This window comes from Phaethon lepturus, unplaced genomic scaffold (genome assembly GCF_000687285.1).
Source record: "Phaethon lepturus isolate BGI_N335 unplaced genomic scaffold, ASM68728v1 scaffold45351, whole genome shotgun sequence".
NCBI lineage: Eukaryota > Metazoa > Chordata > Aves > Phaethontiformes > Phaethontidae > Phaethon > Phaethon lepturus.
The window spans coordinates 265-14,598 of NW_010516369.1; the positions used below are offsets into that span (position 1 = coordinate 265).

The 14,334-nt window shown below is 53.9% G+C and overlaps 2 protein-coding genes across 4 annotated transcripts; one reads left to right on the forward strand and one right to left on the reverse strand.

The window, feature by feature from the left end:
* Positions 1-1,911: 1,911 nt before the first annotated feature.
* SLC35B2 (solute carrier family 35 (adenosine 3'-phospho 5'-phosphosulfate transporter), member B2) lies at positions 1,912-5,415 on the forward strand. Its single transcript, XM_010296042.1, is given in 4 exon segments — positions 1,912-2,124; positions 2,126-2,318; positions 2,620-2,780; positions 4,091-5,415. Coding segments are annotated over 4 exon segments (1,506 nt in total). The 3' UTR covers positions 5,030-5,415.
* Positions 5,416-8,794: 3,379 nt separating this feature from the next.
* Positions 8,795-14,326, reverse strand: HSP90AB1 (heat shock protein 90kDa alpha (cytosolic), class B member 1). 3 transcript variants are annotated; one of them, XM_010296038.1, is made up of 11 exons: positions 14,112-14,326; positions 13,719-13,925; positions 13,289-13,448; positions 12,950-13,083; positions 12,145-12,462; positions 11,544-11,709; positions 11,158-11,348; positions 10,734-10,881; positions 10,236-10,504; positions 9,461-9,794; positions 8,795-8,904 (listed from the first exon to the last, which is right to left on the reverse strand). In XM_010296038.1, the coding sequence occupies exons 1-11, from the start codon at positions 14,256-14,258 to the stop codon at positions 8,795-8,797; spliced, it is 2,184 nt and encodes a 727-aa protein (XP_010294340.1). In that variant the 5' UTR covers positions 14,259-14,326. The 3 variants fall into 3 exon arrangements, with proteins under 3 accessions (XP_010294340.1, XP_010294342.1, XP_010294341.1); XM_010296040.1 differs by having other exon boundaries at positions 13,289-13,436; positions 13,851-13,925; positions 14,112-14,258; XM_010296039.1 differs by having other exon boundaries at positions 13,289-13,418; positions 14,112-14,258.
* Between the last annotated feature and the right edge of the window lie 8 nt (positions 14,327-14,334).

Sequence of the window (14,334 nt, forward strand, 5' to 3'; positions counted from 1 at the left end):
AGGGCCCCCCCCTTTCTACCTGTAACACTGGCATCCCTGTTCCTTCCCAGCCTCAGCGGGGAGGGCAGGGCCTGCTGCACTGAGTCAGCTCTCGGGGCCTGGGAATTTCTAGTGCGGCACAGAGAGAGCCATTGTCCCTCCGTAGCCTCCTCTTCATGGTCGCTGTGGGAGAGCAGAGCTGGTTCTCCTCCCGTGGTGGCATGGAGGGGGCCGGCAGGGAAACAGCAGGCACAATCACGCTGAACGGAGCTGGCTGGCTTTCGGCCTCTGTCAAGTTGAAGGGGGATGTGGCACATGAGTGTAGCAACCAGCCCTGCCGTTTATGTCTGACTTCTGCAAAACCGAGTGATGTCACATTTCTGCACCCTCTTACCAGCGAGAGGGCTGCTGCCATTGACCAGGGTTACTTAATATGGGAAAACCCAGGAACATATGGGCAGCTTCAGGCCCAGGTGCCTGCACCAAGCCCTGTTCTTGCATCCTGCAGCGCCTGTATGGCCTGTAATGATGCCCCTTGCAGCAGGAGATATGACAGGGGTGGAGGTGTCAAACTGCCTTTTCCGTGGTGGGGGAAGTTGGGGGGAATAGGAAGCAGGCACAGAAACTCACCCCTAGCTGTTTGCACTTCTCCCTGGGCTGGGAATTTTTGGGTCCTTTAAATCACAGAAAGGATATTTCAGGGTAAAACACAGCCTTGGCATAGGTCAGGTTGTTGGACTGCAGGGGCCTGGCCACAGCAACTGAGGGTAAGAAAAGCCCCTGAGGCCTTTCCCAAGGGGACAAGAGGTTGGTGGGGAGGGCTTGTTCATGAAATGGCAGGGGACTTTCTTACCGTCAAAGCTCTGAGTTTGTAAGTCTCTGAGTTTCATGTGAGGGCTACCAGAAGTCACAGCTGTATTATATTTGGGCCAGGTGCACCCCGAAACAGTGCCTAAATTCCTCTGACTCGCTTGCTTTGGGAGAAGAATGGATTATCGTCTCTGGCCCTTTCAGTGACAGGAGCTCAGAGCTTCTTCTGGTGTGTGTTTATGTAGCCAGCCCCATGGCACCCTCACCTAGCCCTCCAGGCCATCGAGAGGGTTTCTCTACTGGGGAAACTGGAGCAGGGATGGAGCGTGGACCAAGGAAACCTCCTACCCTGATGCAGGAAGCTGCAGCTTGCTGTGCAAGGGGAGAATGCAGGTGGCCTTGGGTGTAGGAAATCCTTGCCTGCTTGCTTATTCTGTTGCGTACCTGGTGCTCTGGTTCTTTGCATGGCCCCTGAATATTGCAGGTTTGCCTCTGTGAGGGAGGGGACAGTGGAGGAAGGAACTTCTTCAGGGAGTATTAAAGCTGTTTTATAGCTGGATAGGTCATCAGCTAGGGCTATAGCTGAAGAATATCAGCTGTACCTTCTCAGGTAGTCCTGGTAAAATCCCAAGCAGCCAGCTGGTAGGAACGTTCCTTCCCAGCGTTGCTCTTTGGCTGTGTCTTGCCAAGCAGGTGAGCCCTGGTAATTTCCTCTGAGCCATGGGAAATGCCTTGGCATGCTCCCTTCCCGAGCTGCCTGGGGAGGTGGGGGAGGCTGGCAGTCTGAGTACCCTCCGGCTCTCCTCACCTGGTGCAGCCAGAGGGGGAAGCTCTGAACAGTTTGCTCTGAGAGGAAGGCTGCTCTGGCCACAGGCTTGAAACAGAAGCTGCTAGGTAGGAGTCACTTTTTCCATTCAGTGACCTTTTTCCACCCAGGAGCTATGTTAATGTTTAACCTACAAAGGTGACGTGCAAGGTGGTCCTTACATTTGGACTAAGAGTGTTGTCAAAACCAGATGTTTACAACCATGTTCAAACATTCTCTCCGATCCCGGAAATCCAAGTTTCTAAGTCCACGTGTTCTTAAGCTAGAGCAAAGACCCGTGACAGAAGCAACCATAAATGCCTGGTTGCTACCTCAACTCCGGATGTGCACTTCAACTCCAGAGGGCTTTTCCTACTCCACATGCTGCCATCATCACTGTTGTCACTGCGGTGGGATCTGCGTGCTGCCTGCTGGTGGGGAGCGGGCCGGGTGGTGGGTGGCACAGGCACGTGGACCAGAGTTGGCTGTGTACCAGTAGCCCACCACCTGCCTCTTCCTCTCTCTGCAGATTTTTGCCTTCCCCTCGTGCTGTCTTCCCTCCCTACAATGGCTACTGGTGAAGAGATCCCCCCTGCCCTGCAGGACTCATGGGGAGACTTCTGGCTCTTCCGTTTCTTTGTTAATGCTGCTGGCTATGCGAGTATTGTGGTGCCGGGATTCCTCCTCATCCAGTACTTCAAGAGAAGGAATTACCTCGAGACAGGTAAGGGCAGGAACTTCCTGTCCACATCCTGCCTCCCTGTGAGCTCTCTGCAACCCCTTGATCAACCCGTTTCAGCGCTGCCAGGTTGTTTCCCCAACTTGCTTTGTCAGACCAGGCTTGAGCCACTTGCAGAGCTGCATCCCAGAGCTGTGTAGGTGCTACCCTGAAACAAATTCCTCTGAGCCTCTGTACCAGCAGATGTGGAGGCTAGTAAGGAGGGAGGCTTCACCTCTCAAGCTGGTGCGACTTGTGGTGCCCAGGCTGCGGTTAATTCTGTCCTGTGTTCTCTTACACCGTTCAGGCCGAGGCATTTGCTTCCCTGTCATCAAATCATGCGTGTTCGGCTCTGAGGTGAAGTCTGTACACCAGGAGGATGGCTCCCTGCCACCCCGAGTGGAGCCCACAGAGTCTTCTACAGCCCGACAGGTCTTCAAGCTGCTCTTCTGCGCTGCTGGTCTACAGGTAGGGGCCCTGTGTGTGTGTGTGTGGCCATCCCACCCTGGGAGGAGGAGGTGGGCAGCAGGTTTATGGCCATCAGTTCTTTGAAGACCAAGGATGCAGACCAACCCTGTCCTTAATCAGGGCAGGGCTGGAAGGCTGGGACACAGCCTCTCAACCAGGGTAATCCACCAGAGCTGCTGTGTCACCTCTAAGTTCTGTGGAGGTCTGTTTAGCTAGTGTCATCTGGGTTGGGGCCTCCTGTCTGTCTGATCACAGCCCTCTACAGCCATGGATAGGGAAAATTCTGCAATTCAGCAGATTGTTAGGGCTGCTGTTTTCCCAGCCCTCATGTCAGAGCAGCAGATAGTTTGAGCCCTTTTTATCTCCCAGGCTCTCCTCTGGATCACCTTCTGGGACTGATGTGTCCTGCCTTGATGGATTGGATTTGAATACTGGAGAGAAATACTGAATTCAGCTACAGATAAACAGGAATTTTTAATTTTTGTATCCCTAAGTCTCGGGTACAGCCTGAACATCATTAGGAAGGGCAGCTTTTTGGGTCTGTGAGGACTAAAAAATAGAAATGTGGGCAGTGTGATAGAAAAACCCATGCATCTTGCAGCCAGCAGAAGACACCCACTCTCTGGCCTGTTATCCCAGCCTGTTCAGACTTGCCGTGGGTCAGCAGCAAGTCCTTCCATCTCTCTGTGCCTCAGTTTCTTGGGATCGGATGTGTGGTGAGAGGAAGTCTGTTATCTGGGAGGGGCTTGGTACTATTGTACTAGAATTAGTGGAGGGTGACAGCCAGAGCAGTGATCATCCCTGGAGGACAATTTTGTCTGCTGGGTTTGAAACTAGAATTGATTTGGATAGAAAAACTGGGCCTAGGGAGCTGAAAGTGAAAACCAATGCAGAAGCCACTGGGAAAACTGCCAGGACCTGCCACAGGGAGTTGGCACCAAAACTGCAGCTGTGCATCCGTAAGGTTCCCTGCTCCTGTCAGTCTGGTTCAACAAGGCAGCTTAAAGCCTAACTGCTCGCTGTACACCAGGATGTTTGCTTTGTGGGCTTCTCTCCCCTCGAAGAGGCTGTAAACTGAGCAGGTTCTGTTTGGGATGGGATGTTCCTGTTTGTAACCAAGAAGAGTGGGTCACCTCAGACAGGTGGAGTTGGGGGTGGCTCCATCTCCCAGCACTTCAGGGAAGCATTGCCATGCAGAGGAGGAGGCAATGCTGGGGTGAGCAAGGATCTCCTGGGGCCTGTTCTTGCTGTGGTTGCTTGCAGCTGCCGTTGCAGGTCCTGACTCTCCCTGTGCTCCTCCTGCTTCGCAGGCCTCCTACCTCACGTGGGGCGTCCTCCAGGAGCGTGTGATGACGAGAACATACGGTGCCACTGAAACAGACCCTGGTGAGAAGTTCAAGGACTCCCAGTTCCTAGTCTTCATGAACCGCATCCTGGCCTTCACGGTGGCTGGTCTGTACTGCGCCCTGACCAAGCAGCCACGCCACGGGGCTCCTATGTACAAATACTCCTTTGCCTCCCTTTCCAACATCCTCAGCAGCTGGTGCCAGTATGAGGCACTCAAATACATCAGCTTCCCCACCCAAGTGCTGGCCAAGGCCTCCAAAGTGATCCCAGTGATGATGATGGGCAAACTGGTGTCACGCAAGAGTTATGAGTACTGGGAGTACCTGACTGCTGCCCTCATCTCCATGGGGGTCAGCATGTTCCTGCTCTCCAGTGCTCCCAACAGGCACGTATCCACTGTCACCACTTTCTCAGGAATAGTCCTCCTGGCCGGCTACATAATCTTCGACAGCTTCACCTCCAACTGGCAGGACGCCCTCTTCACCTACAAGATGTCTCCCGTGCAGATGATGTTTGGCGTCAATGTCTTTTCCTGCCTTTTCACGGTGGGCTCGCTCTTGGAGCAGGGCGCCTTGCTGGAGTCGGTACGCTTCATGGCCCGCCACTCGGAGTTCACGGCCCACGCTGTGCTGCTCTCAGTGTGCTCTGCCTGTGGCCAGCTCTTCATCTTCTACACCATCAACCAGTTTGGGGCAGCCGTCTTCACCATCATCATGACGCTCCGCCAGGCCTTTGCCATCCTCCTCTCCTGCCTCATCTATGGGCACACTGTCACTGTTGTGGGTGGGCTGGGCATAGCCGTTGTCTTCATGGCCCTCTTCCTCCGTGTCTATGCCCGCAGCCGCATGAAGAAGCGCAGCAAGAAAATCCCACCAGGCGAGACCCCTGTACAAAAGGTCTAAGGAGCTGGGGCCATGGCATTTAAGCTGTGCCTGCTGTCCCACTTACACTTGAGGGTACTTGCTTGATTTCTCAGAACCTGCTGAGGAGCAGGGTGGGTTATGGATGGGCTGGACCAGGGACTCACTTTTTCACCTGCTTTTCCTGGGGAAGGGGCTGGAAGAAGCCCAGGGAATGCTCTGGGCTGCCACAGCTCCAACCCTTTCGATTTGCCTTAATGGGTCAAAGACTTCCAGCCAAGGCATGGACTGGGGGGCTCGCATCCTGGGGCTGCTGGTACTCCTACCCCACCTCTGTCTGGTGGCTTCTCTCCAAAGTCACCGATAAACAAGGGTGCTCTTTTCCCTGGCACAGTCTTTCCTGGAACGCTCCTCCACTTCTGTCACTACTACAGAGCTCAGCAGGAGGAAAGGGCAAGCAAAACACTAGCTTCCTTTTTGCAACACCTCCATGTGAGGCAGGTCCCAAGCTGAGCCTTTCCCAAGGAGGGGGAAGCTTTCAGCCCCCCTCCCAGGAGAAGCTCCAGGTAGGACAGGCATAGCTAAGGGAAGGACTCCCAACCTGTCCTACACCAGGCCTGGGATCTGCACTGGGAGGGCACTCTGTATCAGTTCCTTGCCCCTGCTCCATTGCCCTTGGCCCAGGCTGATTTTTATGCAGAGACTGAGGCTGGCCGGTATGGTTCCCAAGGCTTGCCGAGTTGTTCTAGGTTGCTTTTTGGTTATATCTGCTGCTGTCAGAGGCCAGAGGCTGTGCTGCCAAGAAGCCCCAGCAGCGCCTTGGGGTATCTCAGTGGCATGGTTTCTGGGCTTTGTAGTTGCCCTTCAGTGAAGCACAAATAGCCCCTCTTCCTCCTGCCGACTGGAGGCACAGGCCCTAGCTTTCCTGGGGCCTGGCCAGAGCCCCACTGTGCCTGGAGGGCTGAGAGGTGGGGCAGAGCCTGCCTGCTGTGCCTTGTTCCTGCTCCACAGGCAGCAGGGGATGGAGCGAGTGGGCACCTGCTCCCCAGGCAGCAGGGGACAGAGCAGTAAAAGCTGCTCTTCCCCAAGAGCCTGGGTTTTACTGGTTAATCCTTTTCTCTTCAACATAACCTGACAAGCCAGCAGGTTTTGGTACTTTTAAAAGGCAACTTTTCTCTCTTTTTATTTTATTAAATTAAAAACATGCTGCATATAGTGCCCTGGAGGTAAATGTTCTTTTTAACTGCCCACCCTACCCCCACCCCCCTTCCTGTGTCCCTAGTCTCTCTAGGACAGCAAAGCTGTCTTTCCTTTCCAAACACAAGTGCCTTTGCCCAGGGAGGTATCAGTCAGCGTTGGACCCAAAGCTGCAAGGCCTGACACAAGATCCTTGTACACATGACTAGGAACATAGCCAGGCTGGACCACTGCTTATACTGGTGGGCAGGTGGAGGAGCTGTTAGCCCAATTCTGGTTTGGCTCCTGGGTTCCCTGCCTGGTGCAGCTTGGACAGCCCCAGTGGGTTTATCTGCAGCCTGCATAGCTAGAAAGAGATGGCACAGAGGCCTTGCTGAGCACCTGCCAGCCAGGGCCACCAGTGCTGCAGCAAGGCCCTGGAGGAGCCCATCCTTTATGGGGTGCATCTGCACCAGCTCCACAGGCCCCTGCAGAGCCAGGGGAGGCTTGGGGTGCAGATGGTACATCTAACCGGTACCTATTGGGAGGCCTGGTGAAAACCCTTGTCCATAGGCCTATGCAATCTAGTCCTGGAGAGTCTGGGGTCAGAGACAAGACCTTGGCCTAACAGAGCTAGAGAAAGAGGAGACTCAGGTGAGGGCTGCAAGAGAAACAGAGGACAGTAGGGCCAGGAGCTGCTTATCACAGTGCTGAGTTAGTTGAGCCAGCAGGGGTAAGAGGAGCTGGTGCCGAGCACAGCCCAGGCTTCAGACCACTTCGCTCTCCACCAGTTTTACCTGTGCTGTGCTGCCAAGAAGCCCCCAGCATGGTTTCTGGGCTTTGTAGTTGCCCTTCAGAGAAGCACAAATAGCCCCTCTTCCTCTTGCCAACTGGAGGCACAGGCCTCCTAGCTTTCCTAGCTCTGAGCTCTTGAAAGTGCCTGTGTGGCCTCACAGCCCTTCATCCTGACCCTACAAATTTTCTCAAATGCCTGCCCCTACCTTCTGCTGACAGACTGAAAACGGATTTTTTTTTTCCTTTGGTCAAAAAAATTAGGTTGTCTGCCAGGTCAGGAATGGTATTCTTTTTCTAATTTAAACGTAGATTTAAAGAAAAAATTAGTGAAAAAAACTAAACCCAAAACATTCTAAGTTAAAGAATTGACTTTACTGATTCATTATTTGGCAAAACCTTCCTCTCCAGAGAGAAATCTTATTTTAAACAATGGTTTTCTCCCGTCTCAGAGAAAAACACAACCCCAAAGGCATTTGCTAGCTCAGCTCCAGGACTGCCCTAGCAGCCTGCACCCAAAAAGGAGCCACACTTGCAGCACAGTGCCTTGGTGTGCAGCAAGGGACTCCAGCAGGCTCTGCCTCCTCCTCCCTCCCCGTTGAAAATGGACAATGGCTAAAGCCCACTCCATTTTGTGCCTGTGGTTGCTGGCAAGCAGCCAGCAAGAGAAGCTGATGTTGGTGTCACTTTCCCCTGACAAACCCCAGGGGCCATTGTGGCAGATGGTGACAAACTCCACTCATGGGGTGTGAGCAAGGGGCAGATGAATCAGAGGTGATGCCCCAGGCCTCTCCACTGAGGGAAAGCCAGGGGGTGGCAAGATGCTGCCAACCCCACCAGGGCTGCAGAAGCCAAGAAGGGGCAGGCTGGAGGTGGGAGGAAAGGTGCAGTCTAGAGCACAAAGCAGGAATAGTTTGGCTTAAGAGCTGAAGAGAGGCAGCTCAAGTACAGCCCTGAGCTTTCACTCCACCCCCTGGCACTGCAAAGGAGCAGGAGGATGGTTCCTGCCACAGCTCTGGCCCACAGGGACTCCCAGACCAGACCAGCTGGCAGCAGTGCATGCCCAGGTCCTGGCACAGCTTGCCCAGCTGGCACATGCAGATGGAAAAGGTTTGTTCCCAGGCTATGGAGCAAGCAGCACTCTGGGTGGAGAACTGCTCCCAGCTGGAGATCACCCCAGCTGCACACAGCAGGTCACGTATTTCTCTCACCACTGCATGGTAGCTGGGCAAGGAAGAGGTAGAGATCAGCTAAAGCAGAGCTCTGAAAACAAGTCAGGACAGGGGAAAAAACAGCTGCCTGATACCCTCAGGCACAGGCTGAGACCCCTTCCTCCATACAGTAGGCATGAAACACAAGGGACCCCTCTGTGTAAACCACATTCTTTGACACTTTAATTCCAGTAGAACAAAACAACAGAAAAATAATCAAACAGAAATAACCAAGCCAACCAAAATACAATATCCTACCCTGGGGGTTCAGGGAGGCAGCAGCTCAGAGGAAGGGCTCTCCCACTCTGACAGAACAAGGGTGACATTTGATGCCTACTGGGAACGTGGGAGACCCCATGTCAGGGGAGAGAGGGGAAGCCTGGTGCTTCCTCACCTCCACTCCCCAACAGCTGTTCCTACACAAGCAGAAAGACACAGACAGACAGGCCTCAGGCTGCCCAAATCACTCATTACTGACAAACAAGGAATCACCCTCCTGCCCACTGCAAAAACAACTCCAACCCAACAAATCTCCAAAAAATGGACACCACCAAGGAGTCAGTAGCAGCTGGTGGGAGCAGACCCCCTCCTAAGCAGACATGATGTGGGGCAGAGGCTTCCTCCTACTTTAGTCTACCTCTTCCATGCGGGACGCATCTTCATCTCCCTCCAGAGGGAGGATTTCATTAGGGACAGCTGCACTGGGCTCCTCTGCAGTCACCTCATCTTCATCAATGCCTTGGAGAGGGGAGGAAAGGAAAAGATGAGGTCTCCAAGTGACACCTGATCCCAGAGGTACAGCCTCTCCCAGAGCAAAGGCTGGCTCCTGCCCACAGCCTGAGGGACAGGGCTACTGGCATCCAGTAGTTATGCCAAGCCACAGCACTTCCCGATTTACATTTTTAGCCAAGTAGCCAATTTGGAGGAAAAAGTTGGGTACAAGCACAAGCTGTTTCACCAGATTGGTCACATTTCCCATGGCAGACTAACATTCACTCTGAAGAAATAAAAAGCCTCGGCTTGTCATCTGAGCAGCCTGGTGGTGGCTCCTGACCTTGTGGAGGACAGGACAGTCCACTCAGAGCCATGAGCCCCCCCAAAGTACCTCATTCCAGGTTTCCACTTGCCCCTAGCCACCTTACAAACACAGCCAGTTCTCCAGTTCTGCACATCACACCAGCATGGCTCACTCACTAGCCTCCCCCTGCCCGAAGACAATTACACACTAGCCCAACCACAGCTAACCTGCTTTCAGGACCTGCTCCAGGCCTGAAGAAGCTGCATGAACACCTACCAAGCCCCAGTTTGATCATCCTATAGATGCGGTTGGAATGGGTCTGGGGATCTTCCAGGGAGAAACCAGAGGACAGCAGAGCAGTCTCGAAGAGTAGCACCACCAGGTCTTTGACAGCTTTGTCACTCTTGTCAGCATCAGCCTTCTGGCGGAGGGTTTCCACAATTGGGTGGTCAGGATTGATCTCCAGATGCTTCTTGGCCATCATATAGCCCATGGTAGAGTTATCTCGCAGTGCCTGAGCTTTCATGATGCGCTCCATGTTGGCTGTCCAACCGTAGGTGCTGGTGACAATGCAGCAGGGAGATGAGACCAACCGGTTTGAGATAGTTACCTGCCAATGTTAGCCAAGGGTTAGCTGAGCATGGTCCCCAAACGCACTGGACTGGGCCCAGCCACAGCACACAATACCCCAAGGTCCTTGCCCCAGGTTCACCTGGAGACATCCCAAAGCAAGCAGAGATCCTCCAAGCAGCTCCAGGACTGTTGCACAGACTAGTTTGGACAGCTCAGCCAAGCACCTTCAGCACCCACTGCATGTTTCCCACACTTACCCTCTCCCATCAATGCATGTGTTTGGGTCAGTGCCCCTCACCTGCAGCCTGGCTGCTTAAAGCAAGATGGTGCATGCTGGGACCTCCAGTCTCCTTTAGTGGCTCCTCTGCAGGAGATGAGGGAGACGAAAGGCACGCATTGAGCTGGGGCCCATGCCTGCATCATGGAGGGCCCAGCCCTCCTCCCTCCAGCCCAGAGCTGAGTTCCCTGCCCATCTCACCTTCTCCACCTTTTTGTCCAGGATCTCCTTCATAAGTTTGCAGAGGGTCTCGAACTTGGCCTTGCTCTCCTCCATCTTCTTTTTCTCCTCCTCATCCTCAGGCAGCTCCAGCCCCTCTTTGGTGACTGATACTAGGGTCTTGCCATCAAACTCCTTGAGCTGCTGCACACAGTACTCATCAATGGGTTCTGTCATGTACACCACCTCAAAGCCACGCTTCCGCACACGCTCCACAAAGGCTGAGTTGGCAACCTGCTCCTTACTCTCTCCTGTTTGTGCAGGATAGAAATGAGATGTCACTAAGACACAGGAGCTGGTTACCGCAGGACAAACAGCAACAGTCACTTGGAACCCCTAGCATAAAACTGGCTGCAACCAGGGCTCTAGGCCTGGTGGTCCTTCCCCAGTCCCCAGGGATGGGCTGTGATTCAGCAGGGAGGGCCTGCTGAAGGCAGCAGGACCTACACCTCCACCTCACTAGGAGAAGCTCTTGCTCACCTGTGATGTAGTAGATGCTCTTCTGGGTCTCCTTCATACGGGATACATACTCTGAAAGCGAAGTCATCTCATCGCCTGACTGGGACGTGTGGTAACACAGCAACTCCGAAAGGCGCTTTCGGTTGGTTGAGTCCTCATGGATGCCCAGCTGAGGGCACAAGAGATGTGTGAAGCCTCCAGGATGGGACTTCCATGTACATAGCCACCACTAAGGCACAGCCATCTCTACCCACCCTCTGATCATTTGACTGTTGGGCCTAGGGCAGCCTGAGGGGCCAGCTGCCCGCAGAGGCTCTCTGGGGCACTTGCAATATCTCCTCTACCTAACACCCAAGCAGAGAAGATATGGCAGAGAGACAAGATTTCTCTCAGGCAGATAGGTCATGGGCCCCTCCCTCCTCCAGGTGCAGGGCGCCCAGCTTACCTTCAGATTCTTGGAAAAGGCCTCATAAAATTTCTTGTAGTTCTCTTTGTCCTCTGCCAGCTCAGAGAAAAGCTCCAAGCATTTCTTCACAATGTTTTTGCGGATCACTTTAAGGATCTTGCTCTGCTGGAGCATCTCACGAGAGATGTTCAGAGGCAGGTCTTCTGAGTCCACAACACCCCGGATGAAGTCTGAGTAGCGGAAATGAAACCAGCAGTCAGGTTAAGAGCTCTGAGCTTCATCACAGGAGGAAAACTACTAAGATGCTGACTGCTGTGCACCCATACCAGCTAGTACCTCATCCAGCTGCTTTGTACTGGGAGCGGTACCACAGGTTGTGGGGGTTCCAGCTCTGCACTGGGAGGCTGAGGCAGGGGGGCTCTTACTTAGGTACTCAGGGATGAGGTCATCGCAGCTGTCCATAATGAAGACACGCCTCACATACAGCTTAATGTTATTCTTCTTCTTCTTGTTCTCAAAGAGGTCAAAAGGGGCACGGCGTGGGATGAAGAGCAGGGCCCTGAATTCCAGCTGCCCTTCCACAGAAAAGTGCTGTGGAGCCAGGAAGGAAAAACAGCTGCCAGGATGTTTCCCTTCTACCCCTTCCCCCAGAACCTGCTATGGGCAGACTGTACCATCCCTCAGCACTGGGGCTGGCAAGGGGGTACAGCAGGGTCTCTAAAATCCAAGCAGCCTACATTTCCCCCTTCTCAGCCCCACTGCCCCCTACATGCCAAGGGTCTCCAGCATCCAGCAGGCCTGGACAGAAGAGTCACGGTTCTCTGAGGCCCAGCACCCTCCCATCCTGCTCCTAGGCTGGTACGGCCAACCACTCCACCTACACAGCTGTCACAGTGCAGGCTGAGGCACCACCCAGGGCCCAGGAACCCTCAGTCCCACTGAGGCCCAACTACCTGGTGGCTCTGGGTATGGACTGGAAAAGGGCCCTCTGCCTCTCCCTGGAAGCCAGGGTGGCCCAGCACCCACCTTGACAGCCAGGTGGTCCTCCCAGTCATTGGTGAGGCTTTTGTAGAACTCTCCATACTCCTCCTGGGTGATGTCATCAGGGTTACGGGTCCAAATAGGCTTAGTCTTGTTCAGCTCCTCCTGGTCAATATATTTCTCCTTGATTTTCTTGGTCTTTTTCTTCTTACCTTTGTCTCCCTCTTCCTCATCATCATCAGAGCCCACATCCTCAATTTTGGGTTTTTCCTCATCTTTGGACACTGACTCTTCCTCTTCCTTCTCACATTTCTCCTCCTCTGCTTCATCATCGCTAATCTCTTTTTCACGCTCCTTCTCCAGCTGTGGAGAAAGGGACAAGGAAGAGTCAGGTTTAGCCCCAGGCAACTGTTACCAAGAATCCTTTTCATCCAGATAAGAAACGGGTGTCCTCCAAGGCCAAACAAATGCAACATCTGGAACCAGGGCTTCTCCTCAAACCAGCCCTCAGAGTCCCTCAATGGCTCATGCAACCAAAAGCTGTCTAAGATGAGACAAGGGGCAGGAAACCCTCCTCCTCCATGGCTGGTTTAGATGACCTCCAGTTGCACAGATCAAAGGCCAAAAGCATAGATAGATACCCACCACCTTCACCTCCGATAATCCCCCAGCCTCAAATCTCCTCTAGCCACAGAAGCTGGGAGCACCACTGCTCAATACCCAGCAGCCAGGAGCTATGGAAGGGAACAGAAGAGACTGTACTCTGCCCTTTTCTGGGCTCCTGCTCCCAACACCACCCATCCCTGCCTCCAGCTTTCCAGTGGGTCCCCACAGTCCTTCCCTTACGTACATAGAGTGTGATAGGGTAGCCAATGAACTGGGAGTGCTTCTTCACCACCTCTTTGATGCGCCGCTCCTCCAAGTACTCTGTCTGGTCCTCCTTCAAATACAGGATCACTTTGGTGCCCCGTCCAATGGGCTCACCTATGGTGTGGGAAGAGAAACATTAGCATTTCAGGGCATAGTGTTGAAGGGCAGAAAACAAGTGGCACCAGCTCCTTGAGCCTAAACACTAGTCGATACCTAACATTAACAAGTGTGACTGACAACACAGTGCAGCTCTAGGGAGCAGCAGGAAAAGGGGTGCTTCCAGCAGAGAAATATGCTAGTTTTCTTGTACAATACATACCATGGTCAGTTCGGACAGTGAACGAGCCACCAGCTGATGACTCCCAAGCATACTGCTCATCATCGTTGTGTTTTGTAACAACAACCACCTTCTCAGCCACTAGATAGGCAGAATAGAAACCCACACCAAACTGCCCGATCATGGAGATGTCTGCGCCAGCCTGTGAAAACAGAGAAAGACTGACAGACCAGTAAAAAGACAGATATCTGCAACCAATTCACAGCAGCAAAGAACTGGGTCAGAGAAAAAGAGGCAAGTGCCAACAGGCAGCCAGCCCTACCCTCAGCTCCTCCCTGTGCCAGAAAGGTGGGGAAGCACACTCGGGTAGGCCAACAACTCCCACATCAAAAAAGGCAGCAGGCTTTCCTACGCCCCCGTGCAAGCCTATAGCCCAGGCCCTAGGGAACCCATGCAGCCAAAGGCAACCCACCTGCAGAGCTTCCATGAAAGCTTTGGTACCAGATTTGGCAATAGTGCCCAGGTTGTTGATGAGGTCTGCTTTTGTCATCCCAATACCAGTGTCCACCAGGGTGAGCGTGCGGTCCCGGGGGTTGGGGACTATGTCAATCTTGAGGTCCTTAGTGCTGTCTAGCTTTGAGGGGTCAGTCAGGCTCTCATAGCGGATCTTATCCAGCGCCTAGGGGAAGAGGGTGATACTTGCCATGGCCTCCCTCATCAACACCGGTCTCCCTCCCCAAGAACGAGCCTCGCAAGCGCCCCAGCACCGGCCTCTCCCTGGGCACCTCCGGCGGGACCCCAAGCCCCCCGGCAGAGGAAGGGCTCCCCCCGCCCCCCGGCAGGGGCGAGCAGGGCCCGGGCTCACGTCGGAGGCGTTGGAGATGAGCTCCCGTAGGAAGATCTCCTTGTTGGAGTAGAATGTGTTGATGATGAGTGACATGAGCTGGGCGATCTCCGCCTGGAAGGCGAAGGTCTCCGCATCCTCCTCCTCGTGCCGCACTTCTTCAGGCATCTGCAAGGCAAGCACAGGCCGTCAGCACCGGGGCGCGGGCGGCGCGGGCACCCAGCCCGGCCCAACGCAACACCCT

Coding starts and splice junctions, on each gene's coding strand:
- HSP90AB1 (XM_010296038.1), bottom strand. CDS start 14,258: ATGCCTGAAGAAGTGCGGCACGAGGAGGAGGATGCGGAGACCTTCGCC. Junction 11,349..11,543: donor CCTCATCCCTGAGTACCTAA/GTAAGAGCCCCC, acceptor TCCGCTACTCAG/ACTTCATCCGGGGTGTTGTG. Junction 10,882..11,157: donor CCTTTTCCAAGAATCTGAAG/GTAAGCTGGGCG, acceptor TTGTGCCCTCAG/CTGGGCATCCATGAGGACTC.